General features: G+C 38.2%; 1 protein-coding gene across 4 annotated transcripts in view; it reads left to right on the forward strand.

Annotated features, from left to right (window-relative positions):
• Nucleotides 1-17148, forward strand: part of wwc3 (WWC family member 3) — a 256278-nt gene that overhangs the window by 123409 nt on the left and 115721 nt on the right. For all 4 annotated transcript variants that reach the window (XM_028800807.2, XM_051926805.1, XM_028800809.2 and 1 more), the window contains exons 3-5: nt 5467-5670; nt 7032-7108; nt 11294-11373. In XM_028800807.2, coding sequence (XP_028656640.2) covers nt 5467-5670; nt 7032-7108; nt 11294-11373 — 361 coding nt within the window. The remainder of the gene's footprint in view (nt 1-5466; nt 5671-7031; nt 7109-11293; nt 11374-17148) is intronic.

Genomic DNA, 17148 nt, shown 5'->3' on the forward strand with positions numbered 1-17148 from the left:
GGAGTCAATTCTGGTCCTTAAGGTCTGCAGTGGCTACAGGGCGTTTTCTTTAATAATTTTTTTTTTTTAATTTGAACCCATTTAATTACTACTAAAGCAATATGCCACCACTCATCTGTCAGTCCACTACTCATCTATTAGTTTGTTGTACTGTGGTGGCTTGGGCATTGTTGTGATGGTGGAAGCTATGCTGTTGGTATTTCTAATAATAGTAGGGTTACCCCTGGTGGAAAAGTCCCAATGGAGGTTCCAGATTAAGAACAAGCTAGGAAGAAGGATGTGGCAGTCCACTTCCGAAAACAAGCCATTGAAAATCCATACATAACAATGAAATACTGTCTGATATAATGCTGGAAGAGGAGCCCCCCAGGTTGGAAGGCACTCAGTATGCGAATGAGGAAGAGCTGCCTCCTCAAAGTAGAGTTGGCCAAAATGACGTGAATGTTATAAAAGCCGATAATTCAGGAACTTAATTTGCTGATATGAAGAGAATGAAGAGAAACCGCTGCAAGCGCCCATTAATAAGCAGGACTTGGAATCTGAGAAGCATGAATGTGGGCAAATTGGAAGTTGTCAAAAATGAAATGGAATGCATCAACATCAACATCCTCACTGTCAGTAAGCAGAGATGGACTGGCTTTGGTCATTTTCAATTGGACGATCATACGATCTACTACAATGAGTGAGGAATCAAAGACGAATGGCGTTGCATTAATCATCAGGAAGAACATCTCAAGATATGTCTTGAAGTACAACGTGGTCAGTGACAGGATAATATCCATGCGCTGACAAGAAAGACCAGTCAACACAACTATTATACAAATGTATGCACCAATCACTAAGGCTACAGATGAGGAAATTGAAGATTTTTACCAACTTCTGCAGGCTGAAATTGATCAAACTTGCAGTTAGGACTTACTAATTATCATTGGTGATTGGAACGCAAAAGTGGGAGACAAGGAAGAAGGATGGGTAGTTGGGAAATATGTCCTTGGAGATATGAATGACGCCTGGGAATGCGTGATTTAATTTTGTAAAACCAACAACTTATTCATTGTAAACACCTTTTTCCACCAACGAAAGCTGAAACTGTACACATGGATCTCACCGGATGGGATGCACAGTGTAAGGAGAAGATGGAGAAGTTCAATTTGGAAAGTGAGAACAAGACTGGGAGAACTGTTCATATGCAAGTTCAAGCTGAAGTTGATGAAAATTAAAGCAATTTCATAAGAGCCAAAGTGTGATATCGAAAATATATCACCTTCAATTAGAGACAGTCTCCAAAACAGATTTGATGCATTGAGCACAAACAATTGAATGCCAGATGAACTGTGGAACGACCTCAAAGATATCATACACGAAGAAAGAAAAAGGTCACTACGAGGATAAGAAAGGAAGAGAAGACCAAAGTGGATGTTTTAAAGTTGGAAAGAGAGTGTGTCAAGGTTGTGTTCTTTTGTCATACAGTACCTATTCAATTTGTATACTGAGCAAATTATCTGAGAAGGCAGACTATACGTAGAAGAGCATGGTGTTGGGATTGCAGGAAGACTAATCAACCACCTGAGATATGCAGATGATATAGCCTTGCTTGCTGAAAACAAAGAGGATTTGAATCATCTACTTATGAAAGTCACAGACCACAGTCTGCAATATGAATTACATCTGAGGATAAAGGAGATAAAAGTCCTCACAACTGGATCAGCATGCAACATCACAATAGACAGAGAACAGATTGTAAATGATTTCATTCTACTTGGATCCACAATCAATGTCCATGGAAGCAGCATCTCAGGAAATCAGTTAACATACCTGTATTGCACTGGGAAAATCTGCTGTGAATGATCTTTCCAAAGTGTTAAAAAGCAAAGATGTGTCTTTAAGGACTTAAGTGTGTCTGATTCAAGCAATGGTATTTTCAGTTGCCTCATATGGGTGTGAAAGCTGGACAATGAATAAGGAAGATCGACGAAGAATTGATGCTTTCGAGTTCTGGTGTTGGTGAGGAATGTTGAACAAACCGATCTGTTTTGGAGGAAGTTCAACCTGAATACTTGTTAAAGGTGAGGATGGCAAAACTACAGCTCACATTCATTGGATGCGTTGGCAGGAGGGAGCAGTCTTTGGAAAAGGACATGTGTTTGGTAAAGTAGAAGGAAAGCAGAAGAACAATGGGTTCAAATGTGGAAGAAATGGCGAGAATAGCTCAGGATCGGACAAGGTTTCGCTCTGTTGTATACATGGTCGTTATGAATCAGAACCGACTTGATGGCACCTAACAATAACAACAAAAAGCAATATTTGTTTTTTGGGATTAGATTTATTTAACTTGTTTGCTTTAATTCTGAAGACTTAATTGCCTATTTTAGTTTCAAACTGCTGCATTTACGTTTTACTTGTTACCTATTTTCTTAACCAGCCATCAGGTAATAATGAAGTGTTAATGATAAAGGAACCACCAGCTCTCCAGCTAATGTGCTTCCATTTAAACTTGTTTATATGAATCATGAAGTATCTGTGTTAATAAATGTTTTGAAATAAATTAGAGAGAAGGGAATGACCAGGACTAGTACAAATCTGTTGCAAACATATGGATGATGTTATCAGAAAATAAAAAATCTATGTGATAAAGATTTGTCTTTGAAGAATGAAAGTACTAACAAGACAGATAAATAAATTTCAAGTTTCATTATCTCATGGGCCTGGCTTCTAATTACAAAAGGTTGGAATGAAAACCTGCACCCTCTGTGGACCTGAAGAACCAGTGTTGAGTACCTCTACACTAGACCATGCCGCCTCTCAAAGAATGCAAGCAGCTGAAATCCTCTGGGCCTTTAAAGTCAGTGTAACATTACGCAGTTGGTGATCTTGTTGCCAGACCATACACGCCTGAAGAGACTGGGAGTACTGGGAGTGTCCGTGACCGTGGAATGATTTTCCAGCACAGTCATGCTCACCCATTTTTCTGACAGCCAATCTTCTTGAAGGTGATGTGTTGAAAGCAGGAGAAATAAGTGAGCATAAGGATCTGAGCAACTTTGACAAGGGCCAAATTGTGTTGGCTAGATGACTGGAGTCATGGCATCTCCAGATTGGCAGGTCTTTTGGGCCATTTCTGATACGTGTTAGTTTTTACCACCTACTAAATCTGGTCCTAGGAAGGACTACCAATGAACCGGTGACTGAGTTATGGGTGCCGAAGGCTTGATGATGTGTGCGGGGAGCAAAGGCTTACTGTCTGGTCCAATCCCATAAAAGTGCTACTGTAGAACAAATTGCTGAAAAACTTAATGCTGGTCATGGGTAAAAGGTGTGCTTCATAAACGCAGTGTATCACAGATTACTGTGTGTTGAGCTGCATAGCTGTAGATCAGTCAGAGGGCCTGTGGTAACCTCTGTCCACAGCTGAAAGTGCCTTCAATGGGCATGTGAGCATCAGAACTGGACCATGGAGCAATAGAAGAAAGTGGTCTGGTCGGATGAGTCAAGTTATTTTTTAGATCATGTTGATGGCCTGTGTGTGCACATTGTTTACCTGGGGTGAGATGGCAGCAGGGTGCACTATGGGAAGAAGGCAAGCCAGCAGAGGCAGTGTTATGCTCTGGCCAATATTCTGCTAGAAGAACTTGGGCCATGCCATTCATGTGGTTGTTACTTTGACAAGTACCACTTACCTAAAGATTGTTACAGACTGCATACACCCCTTCACAGCAATAGTGTTCCCTGATGGAAAAAATGGTTTGAGGATCATGACAAAAAGTTCAAGGTGTTGATTTGTCCTTTAAATTCCCTGGATCTCAGTCCAGTGGAGCATCTGTAGGATGTGCTGGTAAAACAAGTTCACTCTATGGATGCCCCAGCTCACTATTTACAGAACGTAAACAATCTACTGCTAACATTATGGTGCTAGATAACACTGGACACCTTCAGAGGTCTCGTGGAGTCCATGTCTCGATGGTAAGAGCTATTTTGGCACAGTGATGGGGACCTATGCAATATTAGGTAGGTGGTTTCAATGTTGTGGCTAAATAGTGTGTGTTTTGTGACTGCCCAAAATTTCAACCACTTTAAAGGAACATATTTGCTCATTTTACAGAATGTGTTGGGCTCACGATTATTCTTTATCCTTTAATGTAGTTGTTTGAAGTAACACTGTCTGGGATAAGATTAATTAGCAATAATTTCACTTTTTTGAATGTCACGAATTGAAGTCTGAGCATCAAGACTGAGGCAGGTGGAGTCACATACCTAGAGTGACAGTGGCTACTTTAGAAGGATGTGGAGAGAAGGCAAGAGAGATTGTCTTGCCAAAAGGAGAGGGGGTTACCAAGAGTTGGTCATGAATCTGCTAATCTGAGGTACTCCAAGTATGATCGTCCCACTAAAAGAGAACCTAACAAGTTGAGAAGTGCTGTGAGTTGAACTGTGTTCATTGAGGGTGTTCTCCATGGGCCAAACATAGGGTGTGGCATATCTGTTAATTTTGAGTTAAACAATAAATACACCTGTATGATAGAGCTGAATCATCAATGTTGTGTGGTATCTCTGTCTCTCTTATCTTTATTCTAGTTACAGCACCTTATGCAGGTATTATAATAAGTCATTACTTGAATATGTTGTGTAAATTGATCTTTTTCCTTGTTAAATACCAAATGTTGTATCATAGATTAGAGTAATGTTAATATGCTGTACTTAAGGGCACTTATTCCAATTGCAAGATCAATATTTAACTGTTTCAGAAATTATTAATAGCCATGTGTTGGACATATTAATTGCTGTTATCCTTGACTTCAGTGCCTTGCTTTACAAAGTATTAAAGATGTTGTTCATCAACCCCCCCCCCAGGCTGCAATGAGAAAGCAAGATGTTAAAATCCTTGCAGAGTTTTATTTGACAGTAATTGCTTTGCAGTCAATGTCATCTTTACCACCTCATACCTAAACATTGCTTGCTGGCTGCATAAATGCTTAAAGGCACATTAACACATACAGCAGCAGCTCAATTAGGTGGAACATTGCCAATCCAAGTTAAACAGGGATCGGTAAAAAAAAAAAAATCACTGACAGTTGTATTTTTTATGTTTCTGTGTTGGAAGTATTTATTCAAAAGCACGAGGAGGGAAATAAGTCAATTTCAACTACATTAGCAAAAACTTACAACTGTGTAAAATAAATTAAAACTGTGAAATTACCATTCCTAGTTTTTTTTTTTTTTTTTTGCAGAACAGCAAGTCATCCTTGTGTGGGGTCAAAAAAAAATTACTTGCATGCCTGTTCTATGTTATAAATACTCCCACGTTGTCAGCACTTTGGCTTCTATCTTGCTGTGGCTGAGTAACATCGTGAGTCCAACTCAGTTGCCTTGAGTCAGCTATGAGATGTCCATCAAGGACCATACATGCCCGGGTACAATTTTTTACTGAATCGTTTCTCGCTCTTCTTTCTTTCTTCCCCTGTTCTGTAGAGACCACCCAAATTGAGGATCCTCGGACTCAATGGCGTCAAGAACAGGAGCGCATGCTGAAAGAGTATTTGGTGGTGGCCCAGGAGGCTCTTGATGCCAAGAAAGCAATCTACTTTGTAAAGCAGCAGCGCTTAGAGCTGGCCCAGCAGGAGTACCTGCATCTCCACGAACTCTCTGAGGAAGATAGCTACTCTCATGCAAGTTGTAAGTACATACTTTTTGTTTTTGGGTACATTTTTTAGAAATTGTAAAGGTTAAGTCTACATTAGAATATGTCTTCAATAATGTGCAGTGTGAAATTTAAGAATAGAGCCATGTTCTGCTTTCATATTTTAAATTTATGGAACTCTAGGATAGCAGAGAAATGGTTAAACTAAATAAAACAAATGCCAGTGATTAGCTGGCACATGGGCCTGTCTTTGGCCTTTAGTATATGATTCTTAATGTCAACATACCATTTGTCATAATATTCTGTGACCTGTGATTTTCAGGCTGTAATACTAGACCTATGAGTATCAGGATTCCCATTAGTCTTTAGGCTTTATGGCTGTATTCACCACTTTTCTAGATTGCTCACCCTTGTCTTGAAAACAGAGGGAGTTTAAACCAATTCCTAGGACAAACATGTCAAGATTGAGACTTAATCAGACTGTCTAATAGTTTCATCATCCTCCTAAATCTGTCACTGGTGATTTGTAGAACTGGAGGAACTCCATTTATGTACTCATTTTTCAATATCCATTTTTTCATTTCTGATTAAGTGGCGGCCAGAGTCTCCTTTGAGTGCACTGCAGGGAACACTCGCACACATAATCAATACTTACTCACACCGGGCCAGTTTAGAGTTGCTAGTTAATCTAACCTGCCCACCACTGGGATGTAAGAGGCAAGCCAGATATAGAAAAAAACAAAGCTGCAGGTATAAGAGGAAATTCCACACAGACTGTGTGTGGGCCAATTTAGTCTCTAAACTTCTGGTCATAGTTCAGCTATTAATTAATGCTGGGCTTCATTTATGTTCCAACTAGTTTGTTTTTCTGTGTGTTTGTAACAAATTTGTGTCTTTCTGTACTCATTATGTAATTAGTAATTTATAACTTTGCATGTGAATCTACTGTATCTGTGAACTTTTCACAGTGCTTTCACAGTGCTTTGCGCATGCACTCCATGTAGAGTGCTGTACAAAAATATACAGCATCTCTACTGGCTCTTTATTCATATGGTTCAATTTCCCTTCTTCCATATTTGTTTAATAAATTTAGAATAAAAAAAAAATTGTTAGGAAAACTTTCAATTGGGTGAAAAAATAGTCTGAAGAATAAGGCTGGACTTTTTCTTTCTCTCTCAAGACCATGTAATCTTCTAAGATATTATGGTTTTGCGTATAGTTCTCTCACTGCAATCTCCAAAATAGTTTGAACGCTGGACATTTTATCAGACAGTGTTATCTGTCACATTATCAGATTATTCCTACTTAATCTTTTATTTGATTAAAATGTTTTGGTTTGTATAAAACTAACTATTTTCTCTTTCTCTCTCTCCCATGCCCTAAACTTCTTTTGTAGCATTGTCTGGCTCGTCTTCTAACACAAAGTATGACCCTGACCAAATTAAAGAGGAAATAATACTCAGACGTGAAAGGGTAAGTGACCAATATTGTGAACAGTACTATGACGTATCATCTCAGTCATATATCTTGTTCTGCTAAAATAATGTAATATTGTGTGATTCTCTCTCTCTCTCTCTCTCTCTCTCTCTCTCTCTCTCTCTCTCTCTCTCTCTATATATATATATATATATATATATATATATATATATATATATATATATATATATATATATATATATAATAATATTATATACAGTAATCCCTTGCTGTATCACGCCATCGACTTTCGCGGCTTCACTCTATCGCGGATTTTATATGTAAGCATATTTAAATATATATCGTAGATTTTTTGCTGGTTCGCGGATTTCTGCGGACAATGGGTCTTTTAATTTCTGGTACATGCTTCCTCAGTTGGTTTGCCCAGTTGATTTCATACAAGGGACGCTATTGGCAGATGGCTGAGAAGCTACCCAACCAGAGCGCATATTACGTATTAAATAAAACTCCTCAAATATATTGTGAGCACAGGGGCTCTTCGCACCCCTAGAGGATACGACCGCTCCTCAAAAAACGCTGAAAGATTACCTTCACATTGCTCTCTTCTTTGCTGGGCTTACATATGGCTGCTTTATCAAGCGATATGCTTCCTGCACGGTGCTTCGCATACTTAAAAGATCAAACAGCACGTATTGATTTTTGATTTTTACTTTTCTCTCTCTCTCTCTCTTGCTCGGACATTCTCTGCTCCTGACGGAGGGGGTGTGAGCAGGGGGTCTGTTCGCACACCTAGACGATACGGACGCTCGTCTAAAAATACTGAAAGATTATCTTCATGTTGCTCCCTTCTGTGCAGCTGCTTCGTGAAGCAATATGCTGTCTCTCTCTCTCTCTCTGACATTCTCTGCTCCTGACTGAGGGGGTGTGAGCTGCTGCCTTTCTTGCAACTGCTTTGTGCGGCGGTGTTTCGCATACTTAAAAGCCAAACAGCCCTATTGATTTGTTTGCTTTTCTCTCTCTCTCTGACATTCTCTGCTCCTGACGCGCACTCCTTTGAAGAGGAAGATATGCTTGCATTCTTTTAATTGTGAGACGGAACTGTCATCTCTGTCTTGTCATGGAGCACAGTTTAAACTTTTGAAAAAGAGACAAATGTTTGTTTGCAGTGTTTGAATAAAGTTCCTGTCTCTCTACAACCTCCTGTGTTTCTGTGCAAATCTGTGACCCAAGCATGACAATCCAACATCTATCTGTATGTCTGTCCGCTTTTCACGAGTGAACCACTTAACAGATTTAGATTGGGTTTTTTTTCTATAATTTGCTTGAACATTCCGATTGATTTTGCGGCAACTCTCATTGCGCTATGTATCATAGTTCGCTCGCAGTACCGATTTATTTGCATGAATCTGAGAGACATGCAGTGGGGAAGGGGGCAGAGCCCTCCTCCCTCACACGCCAGTCTCGGGGTGTATCTTACATCCACTTAGCTCGAGAACAAAAGAACTACTTAATGGATTTAAGTAGGGTTTTTTTCTATAATTTGCTTGAACATTCCAGCTGATTTTGTGACTTTTCTCATCGCGCTAAGAATCATAGTTTGCTTGCAGGAGCAATATATTCCCAATAATCCTAGACAGAGGCTGCAGGCCGAGGGGAGGTGGAAGCATGACTTTAGGAGTGGGGAACTGGGTAGGGGCGGAGCTGCAGGGCAAGCGCTAAACTAAAATAATAAAAAAAGAGAGTAATATTGATAATATTGCATTAATTTTATCTCATGTCTTTTTTGATAATTTCCTTTTGGAGAGAAGACAAAAAACACTAGTGTATGTCATTTACACAGACTATACAGAACAAAAGCCAAATGTTATAAAATACGTTTGTTAGACTACAGATTCTTTGTATGCATATACTTAAGGTAATTGAACTTGTTGCTGTGAAAAATGAAAAAAATTCTAAAATGTTAAAGTGAAAACAGTAGTCTAAGTATCCTTGTAGAATAATTTGAAATTAAATAAACAATTAAAAAGTATATTACGAATTTGGTCAGGGCACTATTTGAGTACTGCGGTGGGCTGGTACCCTGCCCGGGATTTGTTTCTGCCTTGCACCCTGTTTTGGCTGGGATTGACTCCAGCAGACCCCCGTGACCCTGTGTTAGGATATAGCTGGTTGGACAATGACGGACTCTGTTCACATGACATGCTTCATTGCTCAAATCCGATTTTTTGCTCAGATTGGATTTTTCCATCTTGATGGTTTACATTCAGAAATACAAGTGACCTGTATTTAACTGTAATGTGAACACATCTGTCTTCCAAAACAACACACATGTGCACATTGATAAGTTTGTGCATGAGTCATCTGCATCAGCAGCAACAAAAACTTTCTATTTGTGAGACGACTTCTGGTAGTAAAACCGACAAAATGAACACAGCTAGTGTATGCATCACATTTGGCGCTGGAGGACAGCAAACCGTTCATCAGCTGTACATGATTATATCAAGAAGGTGAATAAAATCCTGATGGCTAGCTTTTGCTGTTTTTCCAGTCATTGTTGGCACTGCTTCACCAAGAGATGTGGGGGTATGAGAAAAGGAGCTAGCAATTTTGCTATTTTGCCATACTGCCGGTTCTGGCTGATGAGGACAATGCTCAACCCATGTGTACAGGCAAAAAGACACATGAATTCTGATTTGACCATTCTCCTTCATGTTGCATGACCATGAATTGGATGCATATCAGATCTAGGACCACATATGAAAGGGACTCAAATCTTACTTGAAAAAAATCGGATTTTGGTGTCCACACAGCCCTGAAAACATTGGATTTGTGTCATATCAAGGCAAAAAACTGGTAATGTGAACATAGCCTAAGTATTCTAACTATATCTCCCAACAACTGCGTGTATAATGAAAATTGTAGTGGTCTAAGAACTGAACTATAAGGGACACCAACTTTTACATCAAAACATAAGAACAGAGTATAGTCATCAAGTTTCTGTACATACAGAACTAATTTGATGATTATCATCCAAACAACACAAGAACAGTGACTGATAGTCCAGCAAATTTGTCTTGGCTGTTTAATAAAAATGTGTTGTCAACTATGCCAAAATCCAAGCATTTTTACTGCATTTTTCCTGACTGTTTAAGTCTTGTGTTATTTTGCACCTAACAAAAACAATGCTTGAGCCAATACATTCATTTCATTTTACATATGGCACTTTTTGCAGTTGGCTATATTTTTTTTCTGAACTTTCAGCAGCCTACTTCAAATAGAAAACAATGACATATGAATTATTGGTTCATATGAATTCTTTTTAAAAAACAAATCTATCAGAACATAATCAAAAGTGATATATTAAAAAATCATGAATACTAAAAGTGATATACATGTGTGTATGCAATATATTTGTATGTGTGTATTTTATATGTGTGTGTATGTGTAATAAAAAGGAAGGACAGTGAATCAAATGAAGAATTAGAGCTAATTCAAGAAAAGGCCATCAAAAAAATTGTAGTGTTAACAAATGTTACACCGATTCTATAAAACAATCATAGCAGCTCAGTCCAATTTTCTGATGTCTGCTCATCAAATAATGTTGGATTTATGGAGCAGGTGGGTTTTTATCCACCCTGCCTGCAATGGGAGAGGTGGAAGTGATGCCATTTTTCTTCTGGGTGGTGTTCTTCCATTCTAGAGAAGTGGGAAATGATAACTGAGTGAATTTGTGTCACACCCAATATATCCAGAAAACGGGTTCCTATAAGAGGCTTACCACACTTTCATATGTAATATGTGTTGTGTGGGTGTATGTATAAATATAGATAGATCATATTATGAAAAGATAAAGTTACAAAGACCTAAAACCATGAGTGAATATTGTTTATTCTTAAATACTTCATATTATGTAGCTATGATCATTTACATTTGTAAAAATATATGTCAAAATTACTGTATTATTGTTGTAGTGAAAAAAGTAATGTCTGAGATCAGAAATGTGTTAAATGCATAAGTACAAATAAGTGACACATTTATGGAGATAATTCATTATTAAAACTTTGCAGGGATCTTTAATTTGGGGAATGTTTTCCTCAGTATGGTTATTAAGAACTGCTGAACAATGCAGGTTTTGACGTAGGGCATCTATGTGGTCCACCAGCTTAATTAAATTGTTAGGCTTGTTTAAAAAGTCTAAATGAATACTGAATTTGTTTCCAGCTCTCCAGGCTGAAACAAGAGTTGGCACAGATGAAGCAGGAGCTACAGTACAAGGAAATGGGAGTGGAGACCCTGCAGGAGTAAGTATGCCAAACTGTATCCCAGCACCACCCACCTATGGGAAGGAAAATCCCCACATTCTCTAGCCTTCCCTCTTTTTCCCAAATGGTTATTTGTACAGTATGTGCCACCCAGTCCAGGAATGGGAGTAGTTTTTCTTCTTAAGCCTTAATCGGAAACACTGCCCTGTGGTTGTTACTTCTGTTGTATGTGTGTCTATGTGTATACTGAGTAGTATATTGTATTTTTGTGTGGCAGTTTGACCTTTGAGCCATATTCGTTTTTCTTGGAAGAGAAATGGGTACCACCTCTCTTAAATTATTTAAGATTGTAACTGATGTGATGCAGTACCCTTGGCACTCTTGGCCTTCTTCCACAAAGCAAATAAAGACAGCAAGCATAATAAGTGAAAGGCTTATGAAAACATACTGAGATCAGTAAAAAAAAAAAAAAATCACATAATGCAGTGCAATGTTAATAAAGTAATTCCAATAAATGTGTATCTCCACGAATTAAAAAATGTAGCATACAGTGTAATGTTAATAAACAAAATTCCAATAAATGTATATCTCCACAAACAGAAAAATATGCCGTCATTTTCTCTGTGTGGATGTCCTAATGTCTACCCTGGGAAACAGAACCTTAAGATCTGTGACTGCCTTTTTCTGTCTGGTAGCAAAGCAAAACAAGTAAACTCAGTGGTCCACGTGTGTCCAATGCTCTTTTTGCCAAGTCTTTGGAGCTTTTTTGGGTAATAACCAAGCATTCCCATGATTAAAGTCAGGGCTGCCCACCAAATTTATTAACTTGCTTTTTAGTGCATTGTAAACCTGCATAGTGAAACCAGTTATAAGGCTAAGCAGTAGATGTATTGTTTTATCATGAGACAATACATAAAACTGTTTATAGCATTCCAAGTCATACATTAACAAGCCAATACTCTTAAGCAGACAAGCTGGTACATCAGCAGAGGTTGTACACTCTCTTGAAGGCATATTTTGTTTACAAAAAAATAACTTCGCAGAAAATGTCCCACACAACCCAACCATGGGGGAAGATAAAACATGGTAGAGAAGGAAGTTAATTTTTAAAGCCGAGTCTGATGTAGAGTCTATGCTGGCTTATAACTGGCCTGTAGTGGGCCAGTTGAGAGTTGGCAATCAGTCCACACTTATGCCTTTGGGATGTAGTGGGAGCCCCATAGTACTTAGATGAAAACCATGTAGACACATTAAGAACTTATAAACCAATGACCAGACTGGAACTTGAGCCAAGGTTTCCAGAGCTGTGAGGGAGCGCTAACCACTACACCATGTAGCCATCCTCCCTCCCTACTGTTCTTTACTATTTAAAAATAAACACACTCTTCATTTAGCTGGATTCCTTGGTATTATTACAAGTGTTAAGAGATACCAAGAGGGTGCTTTCCTTTCACACTGAATTTTAAAACTCTGGGCAGGGAAAAAAAAAGAAGACTCTCCACATAGACAAATCAAAGTTTGTTTTACTTCACCTAGCATCACACTTTTTATTTCAAAGCTCTAAATAGTATCCTTAATAGTTAGTCCTATCATGCATCCATGTCTGCCTCATTTGCAGTTGACTGGTTGTGATTTGACTAGCAATTTCCCTAATTGTTTTATAATTAAAAGAGTGAATTCACTTTAAACTGTATTTGCTTTGTTTTTTTATTCTTTATGCATTTTAGACATTAATTGAATAACAAATAGTATATCAATGATAGTAGTAATAAAAGTGACAACAGTGCACTTGCCTAATTAAACAAAAGAGTTTCCAGGAAGAAGTCCACAAATTAAGTTTTGCTGTTGTCTCCCAATTTTGTACATCTGAAGACACCTACGTATAACTAGCAGATCATTAAAATTGTTTTCTCTTTGTTCTTCATGCCTGTAATGCAGTCAAAAAAGATCTGAACATTAAAAATGTTTGAGTACCATAATTTTAATAACATCAACGTGAAAAATGAAAATCAGTTGTTCTTAAATTAGAGTGCACCATACTACACCAAGAACATATTGAATGTATTGTAGAAAAATAAATAACTTGGCAAGTATCTTATGCACTTTTCTTGTTTTTGAACTTTATATGTGTCCTGTATTACTTTCTTTCTTATTATATTTTAATTTTGCTTGGAATCAGGTTGCAGTATTAATCCAAGTTTGGCATTCCATGTATAACACTTGTGATAGTCTGGCATGTTTATCTTTGTTTATCATTAAATAGAAATATTTTATTGAATAAAACATCAGATCATACAACAGTAAAAGATTAATATTGTTGACTTGTGACTTTAAATGTCTCCTGAGGTAGCTTATTTTTGAATAAAACACTTTCCAGTCTTTCCAACATTCTGTATGATATTCCAAAATTGCATGGTTTTATATTACTTATATCTGTAACTTTGAAGGGGAAGGATGATGAATAGATACTTACAGTACTATTACTTGGGAAAGATAAGGGTAAAATGTGTTGTTCCTAAACATTTTTGTTGTGTAATGTATTTACATTGTACTTTTATATTAAGCATCTAATTACAAGCTGTTTTTTTTTTTTTTGTTTTTTTTTTAAGTGACCCACTATACTATTTGGCGTAAATAACACCAACTTATAGTACCACTTGATGGTTCAACATTTTCAACTGCTTGAAATGACTTTAGCTCTAATGGTTCTGGACTGTCAAAACTTTACTGGGTTGGATTTCATAAGATAAATATAGGTTAGAAATGCAAATATGGGGTGAATTCCTTAGTACATGATATATAAATATGTAGTTCATCAGCAGGGGCACCATTATACATGTCAGGACCCGAGGCAGAACTATCCTAATAAACACCTCCACAGTCTCACATTGTACTGGCCCTTTGTCATGACCACTACTAACAGGACATTACAAACAAATACTATAATAACACTTCAACCCAAACACAATGCACTACCTCTTTTCTTTTTTTTAAATTTCAAACAAAATGCAAAAGACTCTCAATACAGTATGCATTTTGTAATCCTGCAAACCAAGTGCAACAAAATATCTTTTTAACGTCACGTGAAATAAATATAGAAAATAACTGGTCCAATCTTGCTGCACAAATTTATACAGAACCAGTCTCCGAGGTTTTATGATTTTGAGGTAATTTATAATGTCTACAAACTTCACTTGACACTCAAACTCCCATTAAAAGTGTACAGGGTTGTAAGTCTGTTCATTCTTTCCTACTACACTGTTGAATACAAGTCATTTTTAATAAATATTAGTTTACTAAAACAATTCTCTGCCCAGTCACAGTGTAAAGTGTAAAAAAATACTTGGTGCAGTGCACATGTCTGGAAAATTCTCTGAAGCTTCATTTGGTGTGTGGCATTAATCAATGCAAGAGGTATCAGTTCATTTTTAAAATTGACTCAGTATATCTTCTTCAGGGGTTCATTTAACATCAAAAGTGGATGTCAGATCACTGGATATTGTTAGTAATGGTGCCATTATGAAAACAATGAATCTGTGCACAGACCGTCCTGGCCCTCACCAGCCCCAGGGTTCAGGAAAAATATTTCCCTTTTCCCCCCGTTAACGCCCCTGTTCATGAGCACATCTTTTTTTGATTTTTCTAGAATCTGTAGAATACAGGTTCAGTATAATAGTATGGTGTAGATGGGGATGCCTTTAGTGTCTAGCTATTTACTCTTTGCTATGTACTGTACCATTTAGTCCTGAGATTTTCAAGATATGGGTTTAATGGTAATGTATAAATTTCCATAATGCACATCTTGGGTGTGTTTAAGTGTGCCAAACGATGAACCACTATCTTTCCTACAGCACATTATTGTCATTTTCGGATTTGTTTGCCCATTGATGACAGTTGGTATTTACAATATTGAAAAATTATGGAGTGGGATGATACTTTCAAGTACAGTTATTAAGCTGACGTAAATTAAAACCATAAAGCTATGAGGCAACAAATGAAGTATTACAGTGAGTCATATGCAACAGGAGAAACTTTCCATCAGTAGATTGAATAATTTATCTGCCTTGGTTTAGTTTGTCTCCAGGAAATGGATACATCCATAACTTGTATGCCAAGGCAAATTATTGATAGGAAAAATCCCTTTAGAAGAAAACAATTGAGGTAACAATGAGATGACTCTCTCAATTTCCAGAACACTTCATGATTTTGAGAGAAAGTGCAGGATGGCGTGGCTGAAGAAAAGTATCATTGTGAATTGTGTGCTTCATGAAAAAGAAGGTATTATAGATTTCAATTTCAACATACTGCCACATAATTTAAGATACCCAGTGATTTTTAGTCATTTAAATTGACCTGGTTCGGCAAGCAGATCAGCAACCATAGCTGACAAGTCTGACATACCCTACGATTAGAAGTTGCATCATGGGACATCAGCTAAAGTGAAGGTCTAGCAGTATACTTCTCATAGGGCTCTTCCTTCTTGTGTACAGGGATGCCAGGATATGCAGTGCTCCTTCCTCAACAATGTTTGTATTGTTAAAGTTTGTCTGTTTTTTAATTTTTATTTTGAGTTCACCAATACTTATTAATTTTGTAGGTTTGAGTGTAGTCCAAAATTTTTTTCATAAGTGTCTGTTTAGTGCAGTTCTGGTCAGAAGTACAAGGTGCTGTGGCTTTTCCTGGCAGATTGTGTTATGATTTTTCTTATGGTTGCATTCCCTGTAGCTAATGTATTTTATAACTCAAAATACCAGTGCAAGATTTCAATGTTCAGCCAACACTGGAGCATGGGACCTCGATTACTAATTAGTATTTTGCATTCTGGACTCTGAATATTCGTAATTTAACAGTCAGGTCCTAGATCTAATTACACAGGTTTGTGTTCAGTCTACGAGTCCTGAGCACTTTAGTCCTACAGAAATGCCAGTTTTTAATATCTGATTATGAAAAAAAATTTAAAATACATTTTAATACAGCAATATAAAGAGACTAATTAAAAAGTGGAAAATTTAAAACTAGTGACCATTAGCCTTCCTATGGGCGGCTGCTATGGTCGCCCATAGGAAGGCTGCTCGGATTATGAAGGGGATGGGGGAAAGCCCTCGGGAGCCCCATCCCTGGAAGAGTCGAAACCGTTGGAGAGCCAATAGAGTCAGGTCTGTTTGGGATCGGAACTGGTGTGGTGCTGAGGCCAATTTGAGGCGACCCATATGGGTGGGCACATGGAACGTCTTGTCTCTCCAGCAAGATGATAATCTTCCTCTGCTGTCGCAGGATCTGCATAAACTCCGCATTTCAGTGGCGGCACTCTCTGAGATGTGCAGACCGGGGACTGGCCAGATATCTGTAGGTGGATGCACCTTTTATTGGTCTGGTTGGGCTGATGGCTGTCATACTCGGGGAGTAGCTGTTGCTGTAGCGGATTGGCTTCTTCTGATGGTGTCCGATGTCACTCCTTTCAATAAGCGTATTATGGGACACAGATTACGGCACTCTGTGGGTGCCTTGTCTGTTGTCTCAGTGTATGCTCCGACCACGGTGAGTGATGTTTCGGCGAGGGAGACATTTTATTCACAGCTTCGCTCGGTGGTTGATGGGTGCCCACGAGGAGACACTCCTCTGGTCATGGGTGACTTCAATGCAGCCGCTGGCACTGACAGGGCTGGCCATGAGGATTGTCTCGGTCCCCATGGGTCTGGTGACCATGGTGAAAGTGGCTCCATGTTCCTTGACTTTGCAAAAGGTGAGGGGCTGTGAATCCTGAACCGCATCATTGGACTTGGTACTCCAATACTGGTGGTGTAGTGAAGGAGA

This window comes from Erpetoichthys calabaricus, chromosome 4 (assembly GCF_900747795.2).
Source record: "Erpetoichthys calabaricus chromosome 4, fErpCal1.3, whole genome shotgun sequence".
NCBI lineage: Eukaryota > Metazoa > Chordata > Cladistia > Polypteriformes > Polypteridae > Erpetoichthys > Erpetoichthys calabaricus.